This window comes from Heptranchias perlo, chromosome 39 (genome assembly GCF_035084215.1).
Source record: "Heptranchias perlo isolate sHepPer1 chromosome 39, sHepPer1.hap1, whole genome shotgun sequence".
NCBI lineage: Eukaryota > Metazoa > Chordata > Chondrichthyes > Hexanchiformes > Hexanchidae > Heptranchias > Heptranchias perlo.
Window position 1 is genome coordinate 11117516 of NC_090363.1, and position 21602 is coordinate 11139117.

The 21602-nt window shown below is 49.3% G+C and overlaps 1 protein-coding gene across 1 annotated transcript; it reads right to left on the minus strand.

The window, feature by feature from the left end:
- Window positions 1-1609: 1609 nt before the first annotated feature.
- Window positions 1610-17710, minus strand: LOC137304999 (uncharacterized). Its single transcript, XM_067973771.1, is given in 14 exon segments — window positions 1610-1914; window positions 1917-2159; window positions 6039-6154; window positions 6252-6274; window positions 6960-7193; window positions 7285-7380; window positions 7471-8031; window positions 8816-9003; window positions 12401-12943; window positions 15754-15869; window positions 15967-15989; window positions 16654-16887; window positions 16979-17074; window positions 17165-17710. Coding segments are annotated over 14 exon segments (3189 nt in total). The 5' UTR covers window positions 17576-17710.
- Window positions 17711-21602: the final 3892 nt, after the last annotated feature.

The window sequence follows — 21602 nt, forward strand, 5'->3', positions numbered from 1 at the left end:
ATGTGGGAGCAGCGCCTTTGTGCAGGGTGAGTATTGCACTCTTTATTTTCTCTCTCCCCTCTTGCTTTTTCTCTCCTTTCCTTCCTTTCACTCTCATTTCATTCCTCTTATTTCCTTCTTTTTCTTTCTGCCTCCAGCTCCACTGTCTGTATCCTCTTTTAATGTGTTTCATTCTCCCATCCTATTTCCCTTGCCTTGCCCCTCTCTCTCGTTCCTTTTTCCATCTCTCCCTTTACGCTTTCTCATTCCCTCTTTTCTTTCTTTCCTCTTTCTCTCTTTTCTTGCTTCACTCTTTCATTCTCTTTTCTTTATCGCTCTTTCATTTTTCTCTCCATTTACACTTTCTCGCTCTCTCCTTTCTTTCTCTCTCTCTCTCTCTTTCTTTTCTCTCCTCCCTATCCAGCGAGAATCAGTGAGGGAGAGGGCTCCCACCATGGTCCAGGAATTGAAACCCTTCCGGGGTAAATCTCCCTCACTGTGACCTGTCGCCCCGTGGACTAATTCCCCACCCAACCCCTCCCTGCCATCACCCCTGCAGTGCACTGGACATTACAACATACAGGACTTTGTAATGCGCCAGATGGTAATTCACTGGTGGTGCTCAGGCAGCTTCAAGAAGCCAAAGTGATGGCCCTTGTGGAGAAATGTAGACAAATTCTTGAATATTTGGGATATAAATTTTTATTTCCAATGCTCTTACAAAGGGCAGACTATTGACAACATATAGTCATTGCCACTAACTTTATTAACGTGACGCAGTTGGCATAATAAAATGGGAATATTAACATTAATTATTGAGTTACAGAAAACTTATGCAAAGAGCATGCATTACCTGCTGTTCTGATCAGCTGCCTTCTAATCTAATAAACACAGACCTTCGCGCACACTGAGAGTGTTCTGTGCTTAATTGATTGTCAGGCTAATGGTAGCAAGATCAGTCCAATCAATGTGATTGCAAAAGTATCAACTTCTCCATCTTCTCGCCGGGACAATGACATAAAAAAAATAAATCGGGTAAGTTACATTTCTGTGCAGTTATGGACATTGACTTAAAATTAGTTCCACTGACACTTAGAAACACGCAAGGGAGACCATTCTGCCCATCTTGATCCATCCATCCAGAGCGATCTTAACATCCACCCATTGTAGCATCAAATTGTTTCTGAAATGATTCCAGGGTTCTTGTCTCCATCGCTCTATCTGGAACCTCACTCCACATGATGATGACACTTTGGGGTGGAAACAAGGTGGTAGTGCCCCCAAAAATGGTGGGCAGTGACAGAGGAGAATTAAAACATGGGCAATGCTCCCTCAGTACTGCACTGAAGTGTCAGCCTGGATTATGTGCTCAAGTCTGTGGGGCGGAAGAGAGGCAGGAGGGGTCCATGGGAGTGGGAATAATTGGATGGCTCTTTCAAAGAGCCGCCACAGGCACGATGGACTGAATGGCCTCCTGCGCTGTATGATTCTATATGAGGCTGGTTTGTATTTTAAATGGGATTACCACCTGAGTCGGGACCATCCGCACCAACTGTGACTGAGACCGACGCCCAGCAGTTTGCAGCTGGCAGGAGGCAGGTCGGTGGTGTGGAATTATGGGATGGACCTGTTAGTGACCTTTAACCCCGCGGATTGTCAGCGGTGCTGAGTTTTTCCCGTCCTCATTCATTCCCGGAATGAAGAAGGGAAAAATTCTCTCAGTGAAAGTGTGGGTGAAAGTGTGGAGATGGGACATGTTGTCCGCATTGTAAAATGACACCTGTCCGCCCTCATAGTCCAGGTACACCCCGATCATCCGGGGCTCCACACTCGGGGTGAGGGGGGTGTCATCGGGGGAGGTGACGGCAAAATAACCACTTTCAGGATCCAGCCACACAATCCAGTATCCGGACTCAGGTCTCAGGTTAATCTCCATTTCCTGTTAACAGACTCTCGGGCCACTCCCACACTCCACCAAGTCTTGTTCCCCACCTCCACCTCCCAGTAGTGTCTCCCTGATGTGAATCCCTCCGATCCCAGGACACAGGCCACGCGATCAAACCTCTCCGGGGTGTTTGGGAGCGGCTGCCGTATCACTCCGTCTCTCACACTGGTCCGGTCCTCAGACACGATGAGCCGTGGATTCGCTGTGTTCGGATCCAGAGTCAGAGAGGCTGGAGCTGGGGGAAGGTTAAAATAACAGTCAGTGAGTGAGTTTCTTGCTGTGATTTATTCAAACACTTTCCTGTTTAAAGTGCCCACTCGGGGGATTCCCGGGACCTCGGGTGTTTTTAAAGGGCTCCAGGTTCTGTTATTGGAATCTGCCCCCACCCGGGGGTTTACGCTCCTGGGGCCGCTCTGACTTCCCAACCCGGTCAGAGCTGAGCGGGGACCGGGCGCACATTGTGTTTTATTTTTGTCTTTCTTCAGCCCCTGGCGCCCTGATTCGACACCGACCCGCCACAAGGAACCCAGCGCCCCCTCGCCCTCCACACTCCCCACCCCACCCCGAGTCCCCTGCGGTTCTCAGCCCCTGCAGAGTGACCCACGGGCCTATAGAAATACACAAGGAACCGGCACCAAGAGGCGCCGATGTGACTTGGAGGCACAATCTCGGCCCGGAGACGTTACCCCTGAAATCCCCACATCACCAATCTGCTCGATCGATGAGGGGAGATGGGGGAGGGGGGAAGCGGAAATAAGAAACCAGAGGGAAAGAAAGGGAAGAAAAGTGAGGAGGGGAACTGCTGCAGAAGAAAAGAAAGGACCGAGAGAGAGTGGAGGGGAACTAAACTCAACGGAGGGAATGGGAACAAGAACAGATCCCGCAGAGGGCGGGAGGGAAAGAGCTCGCGCGGGGTAAACAGTGAGGAAAGGAGAGAGTAAAGAGTTCAAGGGGAAAAGTAGAAAAGCAACAGGATAAAGAAGCTGCGGCCCACAACTCAATGTGTCCAACAGCCTGACCCGGAACGCGAGATAAACTGAAACAACCGGGCAGCCCCCAGATTCAGAAAAACCCGCCCCCGAACAGAAAAAACACCCTGGACATAACAAACCGACATCACCCTGAATACAGTCCATCAACAAAATTATATCCAGGAATCTCAACAGACTCGAACACAAAATCAGCCAAAACCGATCGACATAAAAGGAGAGGTGGCAGTGTCATTTCTACAGGAGACTCTCCTCACCATATGTGAACTCCTGCAGCCACAACTGCAGCCTCAAAGCAGTGCAAGGACATCATTGCTTGTGGCTGTCAAGGTAACCGTGGCACTGAACTTTTATGGCTTTCGATCCATTCAGGTCTCTGCTGGCGATATTCTTGACAGAGAGAAGCAGAATGAGCGAGCACGAGTGTGTGCCGCATTGCAGGCTTCTCCATGGTGCAGCGTGTCATTGACTGCACGCATATAGCCATGTGTGTTCCATATCTCAACTCAGCCATCTTTATGAACAGACGGGGTTCGACTCCCTCAATGTGCAGCTGGTGTGTGACGGCAAGCAGTGCATCATGCAGCTCAATGCAGTCATGATGCTTCCATAATGCTGCAGTCCAATCTACCAACTATCTTTGAACCGGCTTCGTAAGTCAATGGCTGGCTACAGGGTAACAAGCGCGAACCCTTCACGAGGTGGCTTGTGATTCCGGTCAGTCACGCACGCACGTGTACAGATAGGTCTACAATGAGAGCAATGCAGCCACAAGAAATGTCATTGAGCAAACCATAGGCATCTTCAAGCAACGTTTCCGCTGCCTGGGCCATTCTGGAGGAGCCCTGCATTACTCAGCTGAGCAGGTGTCTAGATTTGTCGTGGTATGTTGCATGCTGCACAACCTCGCCCTTAAGAAGGAACATCCCTTGCCACCGCCTATCCACCAACTCCCTGAGCCAGAGGCAGAGGAGGAGGAAGACGAGGAGGAAGTGGAGGAAGAGTAAGTGTCAAGAGCAACAAAATGCACAGGCCCTGTCTGCCAGGACTCTTCATGCTCACCTTATTCAAGAGCGATATCTGTAACCTCATTGACGCCTCCCAAGTCACCAACAGTCCTACACTGCTCACATTTCCTCTCCCTCATGACCATCAAATCGCCCTCCATGTGACTGCACATTGCTTCCTCCCACAGCTTAAAGCGTAAATAAAAACCACCACCAACTGCGACCTCCAAACAAAAATTTATCAGATTGCACATTAACTCAAGTATAAAACATTACACCATTCACCTTTGTGAATTCCCTCAGTGCCTTTCATTCGTCTGCCTTTGCCCTTCCTAGTGCTTCGACGAGATGCATCCCCTGTGACTGGAGCATGGGTGGTGGAAGGCTGCTGATCTTCAATTGAGGTGCATGCAGATGGACTTGTAGGAAAAACTCGAGCAGCTCTGGGCCAGGAGGGTACGTATCAGACTGCACCATCTCGACATGGGCTGCAGCAGTCTAGCCTGGCTGGCTGACAGGCAATAGCAAGGGCACTAACAGAGAGGCAGGGCTGGGAGCAGGAAAACTGTCATCCTGAGAGAGGACAGCAGGTTCGACTGCCATGGCGCCATTGCCACTCGAATGGGGCGGCACCTCAGCAATCCTGGTGATCAACTGAAGAGCAGATGGATGGAGTGCTGTGACGCCGTGGAAGCCCCGTTCCACAGTGGTACCTTCCGGCGAGCTGGCACCTGTGGTATCCGTTCACCTCGCCCCGGCTCCTGTGCACTTGTGCCCATTGTCTCAACACGTGCCGATCCCTCCTCTAATCTAGTCTCTACACTAAATGTGGTGTCAGTATCTCAGCTGGTGGATGTGAGTGTCAGATCAAGAGCTGGTGTGGCTTCATTATCCTGTCTTCCTCATCCTCCACCTCAGATGGTGCCGGCTCAAGTCTTGGGTGTCTGCAATGAAAAAAGGAGACGGGTTGAGCTGTGGAGCGGTGAGAGGAGCAAGGAAGACGTGCGTGCTGACACCACCGACAGCACATTAGTCAGAAAATATTGTGGGATGTGGGAAACGAGAAGTAGAATTAGGTATGTAGAGAACCTCTTTGTTGGGACCTCCAGCGCGGCACTTGCCATGGCCACAGCAATGGCCCGCCCAATTATCCAAAGCACAGTCACCTCCAGAGGAGTGAGGACGTGCAGGAGTGCTGATACCCCCTGAGGTCTTTCACACTGCCCGCTGATATGCGCCATCTTCTGTTGCAAGACAGAGAGAAGAATGTCAGTGAGTGTCCTGCAAGACGTTTGGGTAATGTGCCGGTCATGGGTGAAGAACTGCCGGTATATGTGACCTGTGAGTGGTGCGTGTGTGGATTGAAAGTGTGGTGTTATGTGAGGGTGAGGTGCAGCATGCGAAGTGCAGCATTGTGTACAGATGGGCAGCGTTTGTTGGTGGGTGGGTGACGGGGGTGGGGGGTGGGTGTCATCTTGGAGCAGTGTTGTGATTCATAGGATGTGTCACTTGACACTTGCATTCACTCACCTTGACCACTTGTGTCAAATCATTGAACTTCTTCTGGCACTGCACCCACATGTGTGGTGCAATGCTCCTGGCATTCACATCCACGGCCACTTCCTCCCTCTGCCTCTGCAGCTGGTGACTGGAGGGTCTCCTGCCGCCGTGCAGGTACAGGATGGCTCTCTGTTCTTCCACTTACTCAGTCAGGGCCTCCACTGAGCTGTCGGAGAACCTCGATAAATTCTCTCTTGCCGGTCCAGTCATTCGACTTGTTATCCTCCACTGCTTGCATTTGCAGTGCACTTCCCCTTTAAGAGGTTCAGGCTGCCTTGAACTAGTGCTGGCCACGCCCCATATCCAGCCTCCTGGTGGGTGCAGCCTCTCGCCAAGGATAGCGCTGGCTGCACGGACAAATAATGGAAATGAGCCTGAAGCACGAATCTCGCCTCCAGCCTGCATCGGAAACACCGGGCGCGGGTTAATCGCACACAGCGACCCTCGCGCCCGAATTCGGGCGTTCGCGAATTTAACCCCCACTCTCTGATATAATCTGATTCGTTATAATAAGAAATGAGTTTTAAATCAGGACAAAGAAACATATAGGACTTTTACCGGGTTTGATAGCATCAATCATTTCTCTCCACACTGTGTACTGAAAAGGGCCGTTGAATTTTTCGATAGACAGGGCGCCATCTGCTAATGACAGTATATAACCTTCGTCGCTAACCCTGCAAATATTCAACAATTGGTTATAAATTGATCATAAACACCTTTCTGAGTTATTTTACCAAACAGTGCAGAGTTTCAGTAAAGAACATGTCCTACCTCCTCTTCTGACAAGTTTTCTCCTGAAATAAATAAAACACAAATCTGAGTTGACACAAACTGACCATCCATATCCGGACAGCAGAATTGCCCTAATTTTGACAATCTGTTGATAATTCTGAATTCTCACTGCTGCCGACACACAGATACAAAGATGACATTACAAACAGGTATAGAAGAACCGGAGAGAGTGCAAAAAATTCCATGTAGGAAATATTTGAAAGCTGGTCAGAAGAAATTACACCCAAATTATCAAATGCCTCTCATAGAAACAGGATATGGCTGAGAAATCTTATTTGTGTCAGACGATGGAAATCAGCATCAGTCCCCCTCACAGACACTGTGACTCTCACACCCACCGGACCAGACACACCCACACACTCACTCATTGTAACTGTAACTGCATTGCAATGTGAGTTTCAGGAGAATATTAAACTCTTGGGCAACACGGAAATAATTACAAGCTAAATATCAAGATCAGGGCAAATCATTCCCGGGGTGGTTGCTGGTATTCCCGGGATTCTGTAGACATTGTGTGAGGCCGATTAGTTCGGTGACAATAACAGATCCGCCTCGGAATAGACAAAAAAATCGATCGATTTAAAACAGTCCCGAATTATCTGGAAATTCTGCATTTACTTCAAAATTCTTGCCCATCATTTTGTGACTGTGAACATTCACTGAACTAAACTGAAATATAATCCTCACCTTCAGAAATATCACTCCGTCTTTTTCCTCCATCTGTTTTTGGAACTTTGAGAGCTTCTCCTGAATAGAATTTAAATTCTCTTGAATTTCTTGAAGATTTTCCTCCATTGTTTCTAGAATCCTCTCCTCTTCTTCCCTGAGATCTCCGATTAAAAGCTGCTCTTTCTCAGTGAGAATCTGGTGCATTTTAGCGAACTCGGATGTGATGCGGGTCTGCAGACTGCTCGACTGTTCCTACAAAATGAAATGTGAAAAATAATAATGTACCGCGATAAAGGAACAAAACTAACCGAGATCGCAGAGAATCGGCACAGGGAGACCTCACCCTAACTTCGGAAATCTGCTGCTTCTGTTTCAGTTCAGTTTTCAGAACCGCCGTTTTCTTCTCTGTGAGAGAATCTAAGGAAGATTTCAGCTGATCCTGGGATTGGGAGAAAAAATGACAGAATGAAAGTGTTCGACCATGAAAATGTGATCAAATAATCAGGTGATCAAATATGTTCGCTTTTACCTTATAGATTTCAACAGCTTCTTTGATCGGCATGAAGCGGTGGTCTCTGTGTTCCCGCGCATCTCTACAAATCATACAGATCAGTTTCTTGTCAGTTTCACAAAACAGCTTCAGTTCTTCCTGATGTTCCTCACAGTGAAGTTTACTTTCCTTCTCTTCCGGATTCAGCTTTAATTTTCGAGCTTTCTCGGCCAGATTCACTAAGGCCCGATTGACCCTGAAGTTTCTTTCCGGAAACTCCTCCTTACATTCCGGGCAGGAGTTTGTTTCCTTCTGTTCCCAAAACTGTGTGATACAGGAGCGGCAGAAGTTGTGCCCACACTCCAGTATAACCGGATCAGTGAAGAAATCAAGACAGATGGGACAAATTGCCTCCTCGGTCCAACTCTCTGCCTGCCGTCTGGAAGCCATGTTCACACTCAGCACTTCCTCATTCAAACCGCTTTTACCTTCGATGTTACTGGGCTCCCGAACACCTTCAGACCACAAACCCTCTGGTGAATCACCGTGTAAGATACAGATCCATAAACTGAATTGTGTTAATGATTGTAGCCGCTCACCCTAAAATACAAAGTGACATAAATGTCAAGGAGCTGTCTGGAAGCTGTGATCAGTTTCAGTCCTTCCTGATTCAAACTGCTGATGTCATGTTTCTGTGGGTGGATCCAGCCCCGGTTCCCAGTCTGAGATCACTCCAGAGTCCCTGTAAGTGCTGTTCACATCTGGATGAAATTGTATCACATTTACAAAGAGAAAAGACATTCGATGAAGTTTGGGTGCGCACCCATCATCAGACTGAGAGACAAACGGGTATTTTACTCAGTCTGGGAAACGGAGAGGGAAAAAGGAGGAGGGGAGAGGAGAGATCAACGCTGATTTGAAAGAAATTGTTCGGTTGCATGGATCGCAGGCTCGGGCTCAGGATTGGTGTCAGCCTCGCCCACCTTGTCTGTTTTGCCGGCCTGGGATGCGGCAGTTGCTGTGGACGAGCCCCATCTCCTTATAGGCGGGGGCACCGAACACCCTCCGATGTCCAGAGGCCGCGGTGGGCCGGCCCCTGGTGACTCACATAAAACCCACCCTGGGTTTCCTCCAACCGGGCCGGTTGGACGTAGGTCTGGTGCCGGAAGGATTGGACCTGACCGAGGTTCGTCTCCCTGAGGCCGAGCGGGATCGGTGCAACATCTGACCTCACCTCCCCCAGTTGAATTCGAGGGAGGAGGAGCTCGTTGGGGATCAATGGCGGGACGTTTGATAAAACGATCCTCTGTCTCCCGGCCTGGAGAGGATCCACCAGCCGGAATCTCCCGACCACCGTGAGCCCCTTATTGAGGGCCAGTCACACAGCCCGCTCCGACCTCAGGAAGAACACGGCCTTCCCGGACATTTCAGAGGCGGCGACAATGACTGAGGGGCCGACAACCCCAGACATGGTCTTCACACAGGCTTCAATGGGCATGTTGGGCTGAGTGTAGCTCTTGACCCCATTCTGTTTCGCAAAGAGGCGTAAAGGTGCCGGGGAAGCAGGAGCAGCTGCAGAGGCCAAGCCCGCGTCCGTCCGGCTTGTACCGGGCACCGACGAAGGTGGAGTCGCCCGATGAAAATTGGGAGCTGCACTTCACCCAAAGAGAGAGAGAGAGGGAAGGAAAGGGTGGAAGGAGGGTGAGAAAGAGAGGGAGAGAGAGGGAAGGAACGGCGGAAAGGAGGAGGAGGGAGAGAGGGAAAGAGGGAGAGAGAGAGAGGGAAGGAGACAAGGAGGCAGACTGTAGAAGTGGGGGAAACGGTGAGTTGGGTGGAGTGCACTCGACTCGTGTTTTACATTCTCTTCTTGGTTGGGGGACAGAGACGTCTTCACCCAGACAGCTGAAACTGCCGAGGCTCACTGCTCCACAAGGTGTTCATTGCAAAAAGACTTCAGCCAGGCAGCTCCAGCTGTACTGGGCCAGGCAATGGGATTGTTTATAACAAGTATATTTTTAATATCGCACTCGCCCTTTTTCCGGCCTTGTCCACCACCTCAATCTGATTGACAGTCCCCGGGCTCCCTCATTCTCGGCCCCGCCCCTTCAGTCTGATTGACAGTCCCCGGGCTCCCTCACTCCCAGCCCCGCCCCCCTCGTCTGATTGACAGTCCCCGGGCTCCTTCACTCCCAGCCCCGCCCACCCGTCTGATTGACAGTCCCCGGGCTCCTTCACTCCAGCCCCGCCCCCTCGTCTGATTGACAGTCCGCGGGCTCCTTCACTCCCATCCCCGCCCCCTCGTCTGATTGACAGTCCGCAGGCTCCTTCACTCCCATCCCCGCCCCCTCGTCTGATTGACAGTCCGCGGGCTCCTTCACTCCCATCCCCGCCCCCTCAGTCTGATTGACAGTCCGCAGGCTCCTTCACTCCCAGCCCCGCCCCCCTCGTCTGATTGACAGTCCCCGGGCTCCTTCACTCCCAGCCCCGCCCCCTCGTCTGATTGACAGTCCCCGGGCTCCTTCACTCGCAGCCCCGCCCCCTCAGTCTGATTGACAGTCCCAGGGCTCCCTCTCTCCCAACCATCCCCTCCCCAACTCAGGCCACCGTGCAAGGCCATCCCACCTTGTATTGTGCACCATATATTAGGAGATATGTCCTGTGTTTGAATTGCAATATTGGGATCGTTTGTGAACGATCTGTATTGTATTGTTTTGTATTGTATTGCTTTCGAATTGTTTTTTATGTTGTATCTTTAAATTCTATGAAATAAAGTATATCTTGATTTTTTTAAATAAAAGATTGTCTCTGCACCTTTAAAAACTCTGTCTCACTGCACAAGTATTTGAAATATATTGTAGGACGGTGTGATTGTTTCTGTACCTTTAAACTCTCAGACTCACTGCACAGTTATTTCAAGTGTATTGAAGGATGATGTGTGAGGGAGGAGGGTCTGTGAGGTGATGTGTGTGGGAGGAGGGTCTGTGAGGTGATGTGTGTGGGAGGAGGGTCTGTGAGGTGATGTGTGTGGGAGGAGGGTCTGTGAGGTGATGTGTGAGGGAGGAGGGTCTGTGAGGTGATGTGTGAGGGAGGAGGGTCTGTGAGGTGATGTGTGTGAGAGGAGGGTCTGTGAGGTGATGTGTGAGGGAGGAGGGTCTGTGAGGTGATGTGTGTGGGAGGAGGGTCTGTGAGGTGATGTGTGTGGGAGGAGGGTCTGTGAGGTGATGTGTGTGGGAGGAGGGTCTGTGAGGTGATGTGTGTGGGAGGAGGGTCTGTGAGGTGATGTGTGTGGGAGGAGGGTCTGTGAGGTGATGTGTGTGGGAGGAGGGTCTGTGAGGTGATGTGGGAGCAGCGCCTTTGTGCAGGGTGAGGATTGCACTCTTGATTTCCTCCCTCCCCTCTTTCTTTCTCTTCCTTTCCTCTTCTTCCTTTCTCTCTCATTTCATTCCTCTTATTTCTTTATCTTTCTTTCTGCCTCCAGCTCCATTGTCTGTATCCTCTTTTAAAGCGTTTCATTCCCTCATCCCATTTCCCTTGCCTTGCCCCTCTCTCGCGTTCCTTTTCTCTGTTTTCACTTTCTCGCTCTCTCTTTTCCCTTTCTCTTTCTTTTCTTGCTTCCCTCTTTCATTCTTTTTTCATGATCTCTCATTCAATTTTCTCTCCATTTACACTTTCTCGCTCTCTCCTTTCTTTCTCTCTCTCTCTTTCCTTTCTCTCCTCTTTATTCGGCGAGAATAGTATGGGAGAGGGCTCCCACCACGGTCCAGGAATCGCAACCGCCCGGGGCAAATCTCCCTCATTGTGACCTGACCCCCATGGTATAATTCCCCCCCGCGCCCTCCCTGCCGTCACCGCTGCAGTGCACTGGACATTACAATATACTGGACCTTGCAATGCACCAGATGTTACTTCACTGGTGGTGTTCAGGCAGCTTCAAGAATCCAAAGTGGTGGCCCTTGTGGAGAAATGGAGACATGTTTTTGAGTATTTGGGATTTTAACTTTTATTTCCCAAGCTCTGACAAAGGGCAGGCTATTGACAACATAAAGTCATGGCCACTAACTTTATTAACGTGACATAGTTGATACAATAAAATGAGAATATTAACATTCATTATTGAGTTACTAAAAAGGTAAGTAAAGAGCATGCATTACCTCTTGTTCTGATCAGCTGCCTTCTAATCGAATAAACACAGAGCTTCGCTCACACTGAGAGTGTTCTGTGCTTAATCGATTGTCAGGCAAGTGGATGCAAGATCAGTCCGATCGAAGTGATTGCAAAAGTATCAACTCCTCGATATTCTCGCTGGGACATTGACAGAAACGAAATACACCTGGAAAGTTACATTTCTGTGAAGTTATGGACATTGACATGAAATTACTCCCACTGACACTTGGAAACACCCAAGGGAACTAAAACAAGATTTCAAGATAATTATACGTGAGGAAGGCCATTCTGCCCATCTTGATCCATCCAGAGAGATCTTAACATCACCCCAATGCAGCATCAAATTGTTTCTGAAATGATTCCAGGGTTCTTGTCTCCATCCCCCCATCTGGAACCTCACTCCACATGATGATGACACTTTGGGGTGGAAACAAGGTGGTTGTGCCCCCAAAATTGGTTGGCAGTGACAGAGGAGAATTAAAACATGGGCAATGCTCCCTCAGTTCTGCACTGAATTGTCAGCCTGGATTATGTGCTCAAGTCTGTGGAGTAGAAGAGAGAAAGGATGGTTCAATGGGAATTGGAATAATTGGATGGCTTTTTCAAAGAGCCGCCACAGGCACGATGGATTGAATGGCCTCCTGCGCCGTATGATTCTATATGAGGCTGGCTTGTATTTTAAATGGGATTACCACCTGACTCGGGACCATCCGCACCCCCTGTGACTGAGACCGACGCCCAGCAGTTTGCAGCAGACAGGAGGCCGTTACGCGGTGTGGAATTATGGGATGGACCTGTTAGTGACCTTTAACCCCGCGCATTGTCAGCGGTGCTGAGTTTTTCCCGTCGTCATTCAGTCCCGGATGGAAGATCGGAAAGAGTCTCTCAGTGAAAGTGTGGGTGAAAGTGTGGAGATGGGACATGTTGTCCGCATTGTAAAATGACACCTGTCCGCCCTCATAGTCCAGGTACACCCCGATCATCCGGGGCTTCACACTCGGGGTGAGGGGGGTGTCATCGGGGGAGGTGGCGGCAAAATAACCACCTTCAGGATCCAGCCGCACAATCCAGTATCCGGACTCAGGTCTCGGTTCAATCTCCCCTTTCCTGTTAACAGGCTCTCGGGCCACTCCCACACTCCACCGAGTCTTGTTCCCCACCTCCACCTCCCAGTAGTGTCTCCCTGATGTGAATCCCTCCGATCCCAGGACACAGGCCACGCGATCAAACCTCTCCGGGGTGTCAGGGAGCGGCTGCCATTTCCCTCCGTCTCTCACACTGGTCCGGTCCTCAGACACAATGAGCCGGGGATTCGCTGTGTTCGGATCCAGAGTCAGAGAGGCTGGAGCTGGGGGAAGGTTAAAATAACACAGTCAGTGAGTTAGTTTCTTGCGGTGATTTATTCAAATACTTTCCTGTTTAAAGTGCCCACTCGGGGGATTCCCGGGACCTCGGGTGGTTTTAAAGGGCTCCAGGTTTTGTTATTGGAATCTTCTCCCACCCGGGGGTTTACGCTCCTGGGGCCGCTCTGACTTCCCAACCCGGTCAGAGCTGAGCGGGGACCGGGCGCACATTGTGTTTTATTTTTGTCTTTCTTCAGCCCCTGGCGCCCTGATTCGACACCGACCCGCTACAAGGAACCCTGCGCCCCCTCGCCCTCCCCACCCCACCCCGAGTCCCCTGCGGTTCTCAGCTCCTGCAGAGTGACCCACGGGCCTGAAGAAATACACAAGGAACCGGCACCAAGAGGCGCCGATGTGACTTGGAGGCTCAATCTCGGCCCGGAGATGTTATCTCTGAAATCCCCACTTCACCAATTAGATGGATGGATGAGGGGAGATGGGGGAGGGGGGATCTGAAGTAAGAAACCAGAGGGGAAGAAAAGGTGAAAGAAGTAAAAAGTAAGGAGGGAAACTGCTGCAGAAGAGAAGAAAGAACCGAGAGAGAGTGGAGGGGAACTAAACTCATCAGAGGGAATGGGAACAAGAACAGTTCCCGCAGAGGGAGGGAGGGAAATTGCTCAGGCGGGGCAAACAGTAAGGAAGGGAGCGAATAAATAGTTCAAGGGGAAAAGTAGAAAAGCAAGGGGATAAAGAAGCTACGGCCCACAACTCAATGTGTCCAACAGCATGACCCGGAACGCGAGATAAACTGGAACAACCGGGCAGCCCCCAGATTCAGAGAAACCCGCCCCCCGACAGAAAAAAACACCCTGGACATAACAAACCGACATCATCCTGAATACAGTCCATCAAAAAAATTATATCCAGGAATCTCAACAGACTCGAACACAAAATCAGCCAAAACAAAACGGATCTCCATAAAGGGAGAGGTCGGAGTCTAATTTCCACAGGAGACCCTCCTCACCATAAGTGAACTGCTGCAGCCACAACTGCAGCCTCAAAGCAGGGCAAGGACAGCATTGCTTGTGGATGTCAAGGTAACCGTGGCACTGAACTTTTATGGCTTTGGATCCATTCAGGTCTCTTGACAGAGAGAAGCAGAATGAGCGAGCACGAGTGTGTGCCGCATTGCAGGCTTCCCCATGGTGCAGGGTGTCATTGACTGCACGCAAAGAGCCATGTGTGTTCCATATCTCAACTCAGCCATCTTTATGAGCAGAAGGGGTTCCATTCCCTCAATGTGCAGCTGGTGTGTGACCACACGCAGTGCATCATGCAGCTCAATGCCTGCTACCCTGGCAGCAGTCATGATGGCTTCACTATGCGGCAGTCCAACGTCCCAACTATCTTTGAACCGGCTCTGCAAGTCAATGGCTGGCTGCTGGGTGACAAGGGCTATCCCCTCATGAGCTGGCTCATGTCTCCGGTCAGGCACACAAGCACACGCATGGAGCAGGACTACAATGAGAGCCATGCAGCCACATGAAACGTCATCGAGCAACGCTTCCGCTGCCTGGACCGTTCTGGTGGGGACCTGCATTACTCAGCTGAGCAGGTGTCTCGATTCGTCATGGTATGTTGCCTGCTGCAGAACCTCGCCCTTATGAAGGAACAGCCCTTGCACCACCTATCTGGCAAGTCCCTGAGCCAGAGGCAGAGGGGGAGGAGGACGTTAAGGAAGTGGAGGAAAAGGATGAGGAGGAAGAGGAAGAGGCAAGGATGCAACAAGATGCACAGGCCCTGTCTGCCAGGGCTCTGCGTGCTCACCTTATTCATGAGCGATATGTGTAACCTCATTGACACCTCCCAACTCACCAACAGTCCGACACTCCTTGCTTTTCCTCTCCCTCATGACCATCAAATCGCCCTCCATATGATTACACATTGCTTCCTCCCACAGCTTATCAAATAAATAAAAACCACCACTAACTGCGACTTCAAATACAAATTCATAACGTTACACATTAACTCAAGTATAAAACATTACATTATTCACCCTTGTGAATTCCCTCAGTGACTGTCGTTCGTCTGCCTTTCCCCTTACTGGTGCTCCTACGAGGTGAATCCCCTGTACCTGGAGCGCAGGTGGTGGAAGGCTGCTGACCTTCAATTGAGGTGCGTGCAGATGGACTTGGAGGACAAATACAACCAGCTCTTCGCCAGGAGAGTCCGGCTTCAGCCTGCACCATCTCAACATGGGTTCCAGCAGTCTGGCCTGGCTGGCTGACAGGCAACAGCAAGGGCACTGACAGAGTGGCAGGGTTGGGCGCAGGAAAGCTGTCATCTGGAGAGAGGACAGCAGGTTCGACTGCCATGGCGTCACTGCCTCTCGAATGGGGCAGCGTCTCATCAATCCTGCTAATCAATTGAAGAGCAGATGCACGTTCTCTTGCCGGTCCAGTCATTTTACTTGTGATCCGACTTTACTTGCATTTGAAGTGCACTTCCCCTTTAAGAGGTGCCGGCTGCCTTGAACGAGTCCTCGCCACGCCCCATATTGAGCCACCTGGTGGGTGCAGCCTCTCGCCAAGGATAGCGCTGGCTGCACGGACAAATAATGGAAATGAGCCTGAAGCACGAATCTCGCCTGCTGCCTGCATCGGAAACACCGGGCGCGGGTTAATCGCACACCGCGTCCCTCGAGCCCGAATTCGGGCGTTAGCGAATATAACCCCCACTCTCTTTGATATAATCTGATTCGTTATAATAAGAAATGAGTTATAAATCAGGACAAAGAAATATATAGGACTTTTACCGGGGTTGATGGCATCAATCATTTCTCTCCACACTGTGTACTGAAAAGGGCCGTTGAATTTTTCGATAGACAGGGCGCCATCTGCTAATGACAGTAATTGAACACCCTCGCTAATCCTGCGAATATTCAACAGTTGGTTAGAAATTGATCATAAACACCTTTCTGAGTTATTTTCCAAAACTGTGCAGTGTTTCAGTAAAGAACATGTCCTACCTCCTCTTCTGACAAGTTTTCTCCTGAAATAAATAAAACACAAATCTGAGTTGACAGAAACTGACCGTTTATATCCAGACAGCAGAATTACTCCAATTTGTGACAATCTGTTGATAATTCTGAATTCTCACTGCTGCCGACACACAAATAGAAAGATGACATTGCAAAAAGGTACAGAAACATCGGAGAAAGTGCAAAGAATTCTATGTCGGATATATTTGAAAGCCGGACAGCAGAAATTACACCCAAATTATTAAAAGCTTCTCATAGAAAAAGGATATGGCTGAACAATCTTATTTATGTCAGACGATGGAAATTAGCATCAGTCCCCCTCACAGACACAGTGACTCTCACGCACACCGGACCAGACACTTGCACACACTCACTCAATGTAACTGTAACTGCATTGCAATGTGAATTTCAGGAGAATATTAAACTCTGGGGCAACACGGAAATAATTACAAGCTAAATATCAAGATCAGGGCAAATCATTCCCGGGATTCTGCAGACATTGTGAGAGACCGATTAGTTCGGTGACAATAGCAGATCCGCCTCGGAATAGACAAAAAATCGATCGATTTAAAACAGTCCCGAATTATCTGGAAATTCTGCATTTACTTCAAAATTCTTGCTCATCATTTTGTGACTGTGAACATTCACTGAATTAAACTGAAATATAATCTTCACCTTCAGAAATATCACTCCGTCTTCTTCCTCCATCTGTTTTTGGAACTTTAAGAGCTTCTCCTGAATAGAATTTAAATTCTCTTGAATTTCTTGAAGATTTTCCTCCATTGTTTCGAGAATCCTCTCCTCTTGTTCCCTGAGATCTCTGATTAAACGCTGCTCTTTCTCAGTGAGAATCTGGTGCATTTTAGTGAAATCGGATGTGATGCGGGTCTGCAGACTGCTCGACTGTTCCTACAAAATGAAATGTGAAAAATAATAATGTACCGCGATAAAGGAACAAAACGAACCGAGTTCGCAGAGAATCAGCACAGGGAGAACTCACCCTAACTTTGGAAATCTGCTGCTTCTGTTTCAGTTCCGTTTTCAGAACCGCCGTTTTCTTCTCTGTGAGAGAATCTAAGGAAGATTTCAGCTGATCCTGGGATTGGGAGAAAAAATCACAGAATGAAAGTGTTCGACCATGAAAATGTGATCAAATAATCAGGTGATCAAATCTGTTCCCTTTTACCTTGTAGATTTCAACAGCTTCTTGAATCGGCATGAAGTGGTGGTCTCTGTGTTCCCGCGCATCTCGACAAATCACACAGATCAGTTTCTTGTCAGTTTCACAAAACAGCTTCAGTTCTTCCTGATGTTCCTCACAGTGAAGTTTACTTTCCTTCTCTTCCAGATTCAGCTTTAATTTTCGAGCTTTCTCGGCCAGATTCGCTATGGCCCGATTGACCCTGAAATCTATTTCCGGAAACTCCTCTCTACATTCCGGGCAGGAGTTTGTTTCCGTCTGTTCCCAACACTGTGTGATACAGGAGCGGCAGAAGTTGTGCCCACACTCCAGTATAACCGGATCGGTGAAGAAATCAAGACAGATGGGACAAATTGCCTCCTCGGTCCAACTCTCTGCCTGCCGTCTGGAAGCCATGTTCACACTCAGCACTTCCTGATTAACCCCGCTTTTACCTTCGGTGTTACTGGGCTCCCGAACACCTTCAGATTACAAAACCTCTGATGAATCACGGTGTAAGATCTAGATCCTTAAACTGAATTGTGTTCATTATTGTAGCCGCTCACCCTGAAAGACAAAGTGCCACAAATGTCAAGGAGCTGTCTGGAAGCTGTGATCAGTTTCAGTCCTTCCTGATTCAAACTGCTGGTGTCATGTTTCTGTGGCTGGATCCAGCCCCGGTTCCCAGTCTGAGATCACTCCAGAGTCCCTGCAAGTGCTGTTCACATCTGGATGAAATGATATCACATTTATAAAGAGAAAAGACATTCGATGAAGTTTGGGTGTGCACCCATCATCAGACTGAGAGACAAACGGGTATTTTACTCAGTCTGGGAAAACGGAGAGGGAAAACGGAGGAGGGGAGAGGAGAGATCAACACTGATTTGAAAGAAATTGTTCGGTTGCATGGATCGCAGGCTCGGGCTCAGGATTGGTCTCAGCCTCGCCCACCTTGTCTGTTTTGCCGGCCTGGGATGCGGGCAGTTCCTGCGGACGAGCCCCATCTCCTTATAGGCGGGGGCACCGCACACCCTCCGATATCCAGAGGACGCAATGGGCCGTCCCCTGGTGACTCACATAAAACCCACCCTGGGTTTCCTCCTCCCGGGCCGGCTGGACGTAGGTCTGGTGCCGCCCTGGAGAGGATCCACCAGCAGGAATCTCCCGCCCACCGTGAGCCCCTTATTGAGGGCCAGGAACACAGCCCGCTACGACCTCAGGAAGAACACGGCCTTCCCGGACATTTCAGAGGCGGCGACGATGACTGAGGGGCCGACAACCCCAGACATGGTCTGCACACAGGCTTCAATGGGCATGTTGGGCTGAGTGTAGCTCTTGACCCCATTCTGTTTCGCAAAGAGGCGTAAAGGTGCCGGGGCAGCAGGAGCAGCTGCGGAGGCCACGCCCGCGTCCGTCCGGCTTGTACCGGGCACCGACGAAGGTGGTGCCGCCCGATGAAAATTGGGAGCTGCACTTCACCCAAAGAGAGAGAGAGAGGGAAGGAAAGGGTGGAAGGAGGGAGAGAAAGAGAGGGGGAGAAAGGGAAGTAATGGCGGAAAGGAGGAGAAGGGAAAGAGGGAAGGAGGGAGAGAGAGAGGGAAGGAAGCAAGGAGGCAGACTGTAGGGATGGGTTCCTGTAGAATCGGAGAAAACGGTGGGTTGGGTGGGGTGCACTCGACTGGTGTTTTTCCTCCTCTTCTTGGTTGGGGGACAGAGACGTCTTCACCCAGACAGCTGAAACTGCCGAGGCTCACTGCTCCACAAGATGTTCGTTGCAAATAGACTTCACGCAGGGCAGCTCCAGCTGTCCTGGGCCAGGCAATGGGGTTGTTTATAACCAGTATAGTTTTAAAATCGCACTCGCCCTTGTTCCGGCCTTCCCGCCCCCTCAATCAGATGTAAACAATCTTACAACACCAAGTTATAGCCCAACAATTTTATTTGAAAATCACAAGCTTTCGGAGGCTTCCTCCTTCGTCAGGTGACATTCAACTGACGAAGGAGGAAGCCTCCGAAAGCTTGTGATTTTCAAATAAAATTGTTGGGCTATAACTTGGTGTTGTAAGATTGTTTACATTTGTCAGCCCCAGTCCATCACCGGCATCTCCACATCATCTCAATCAGATTGACAGTCCCCGGGCTCCTTCACTCCCAGCCCCGCCCCCTCAATCTGATTGACAGTCCCCGGGCTCCTTCACTCCCAGCCCCGCCCCCTCTGTCTGATTGACAGTCCCCGGGCTCCTTCACTCCCAGCCCCGCACACTCAATCTGATTCACAGTCCCCGGACACCCTGACTCCTCGCCCCGCTCCCTCAGCCTGATTGACAGTCCCTGGGTATCGAAGCCGCGCTGTACCTGACCTGCGAGTTTTTACCAGGACAGTTTAGAGGGAGCTTTACTCTGCATCTAACCCATAAGACCATAAGAGATAGGAGCAGGACTGGGCCATTCGGCCACTCGAGCCTGCTCCGCCATTTAATGAGATCATGGCTGATCTGATTTTTACCTCAACTCCACATTCCCGCCCTTTCCACATTCATGACCCTCTGGGAGAAGAAATTCCTCCTCATTTCCGTCTGAAACGGGCGACCCCTTATTCTGAGACTATGCCCCCTAGTTTTAGATTCCCCCATGAGGGGTAACATCCTCTCAGCATCTACCCTATCGAGTCCCCTCAGAATCTTGTATGTTTCAATAAGATCTCCTCTCATTCTTCTAAACTCCAATGAGTTTCCTCATAAGACAACCCTTCCATACCCGGAATCAACCTAGTGAACCTTCTCTGAACTGCCTCCAATGCAAGTATGTCCTTCCTTAAATAAGGGTACCAGAACTGTATGCAGTACTCCAGGTGTGGTCTCACCAGCACCCTGTACAGTTGTAGCATGACTTCACTGCTTTTGTACTCCATCCCCCTAGAAATAAAGGCCAATATTCCGTTTGGCTTCCAGCTTACCTGCTGCACCTGTATGTTGACTTTTTGTGTATCATGTACGAGGACACCCAGATCCCTCTGTACCGCAGCATTTTGTAGTATTTCTCCATTCAAATAATATTTTGCTTTTTTATTTTTCCTCCCAAAGTGAATGACTTCACATTTTCCCACATTATATTCCATCTGCCAAATTTTTGCCCATTCGCTTAACCTGTCAATATTCCTTTGAAGACACTTTGTGTCCTCCTCGCAACTTGCTTTCCCACCTATCTTTGCATCATCAGCAAATTTAGCCACAAGACACTCTGTTTCTTCATCCAAGTCATTGATATATATTGTAAATAGTTGAGGCCCCAGCACTTATCCCTGCGGCACCCCACTAGTTACACATTGCCATTTTGAAAATGACTCTTTTATCCCAACTCTTTGTTTTCTGTAAGTAAGCCAATCCTCTATCCGTGCCAGTATATTACCCGCAACACCATGAACTCTTATCTTGTGCAGTCATCTTTTATGAGGCACCTTATTGAATGCCTTTTGGAAAACCCGATATACTGCATCCATTGGTTCCCCTTTATCCACTCTGCCTGTTACTTCCTCAAAGAACTCGAATAAATTTGTCAGATATGATTTCACCTTCATAAAACCACGTTGAATCTCCTTCATTGTATTATGAGTCTCCACATGTCCTGCGACTACTTCTTTACGAATGGATTCTAGCATTTTCCGAATGACAGATGTTAGGCTAACTGGCCTATAGTCACCTGCTTTCGGTAACTCCCTTCTTGAATAAGGGTGTTACGTTTGCGGTTTTCCAATCCACTGGGACCTTTCCAGAATCTAGTGAATTCTGGAAGATTACAACAAATTGCAACCAACCCGTGCTGTGCCTGACCTGGGACTGTTTTTAGAGCAGTGTTGGCAGATCTCTGGGGGCCGATTGACTCAGTGCCGTCTGATTGGGGAGTGATGTGTGTTTTGGGATAAGATCAAATAAATGCAAAGAAAAAGAAGAAAAGAAAGAAACGAATACATAAGTTAGGTACCTCTGAAGAAGGCAATTAATCTCCTGAAAAAGAAAATGAAATAAAACATAAATTTAACATTGTGCCATCACAGTGCGGTCAGTGAGCATATCTGCATTGTCACTTACTAATGAAGTGTATAATTTCAATATACTGTTCGGCCAGAGAACTTGGAATTTTATTCTGAATTTGGCACACGGTGTAATCCACCTGGGAGTACTTCATGTCCAACGTGAAAATGTTTTCCAGTTCGCAGCAAAGAGAATCCAACACTCGATGGATACTGGATGATACCAGCAAAGGTAGGTGGATAAAGGTGAGACTGAGTACAGTGATACTGAAATACACCGGGTGATAATGTTTGAGGTGCTTGAGGTGTTGGTATCGGTGGTCCAGATCTGGTCCATTGTCCGATGCTCCGCCACCACAATCATCCGAGTCATCGCCCACTTTGCCTGGAGTTCCAAGACAGACAGCGTCCACT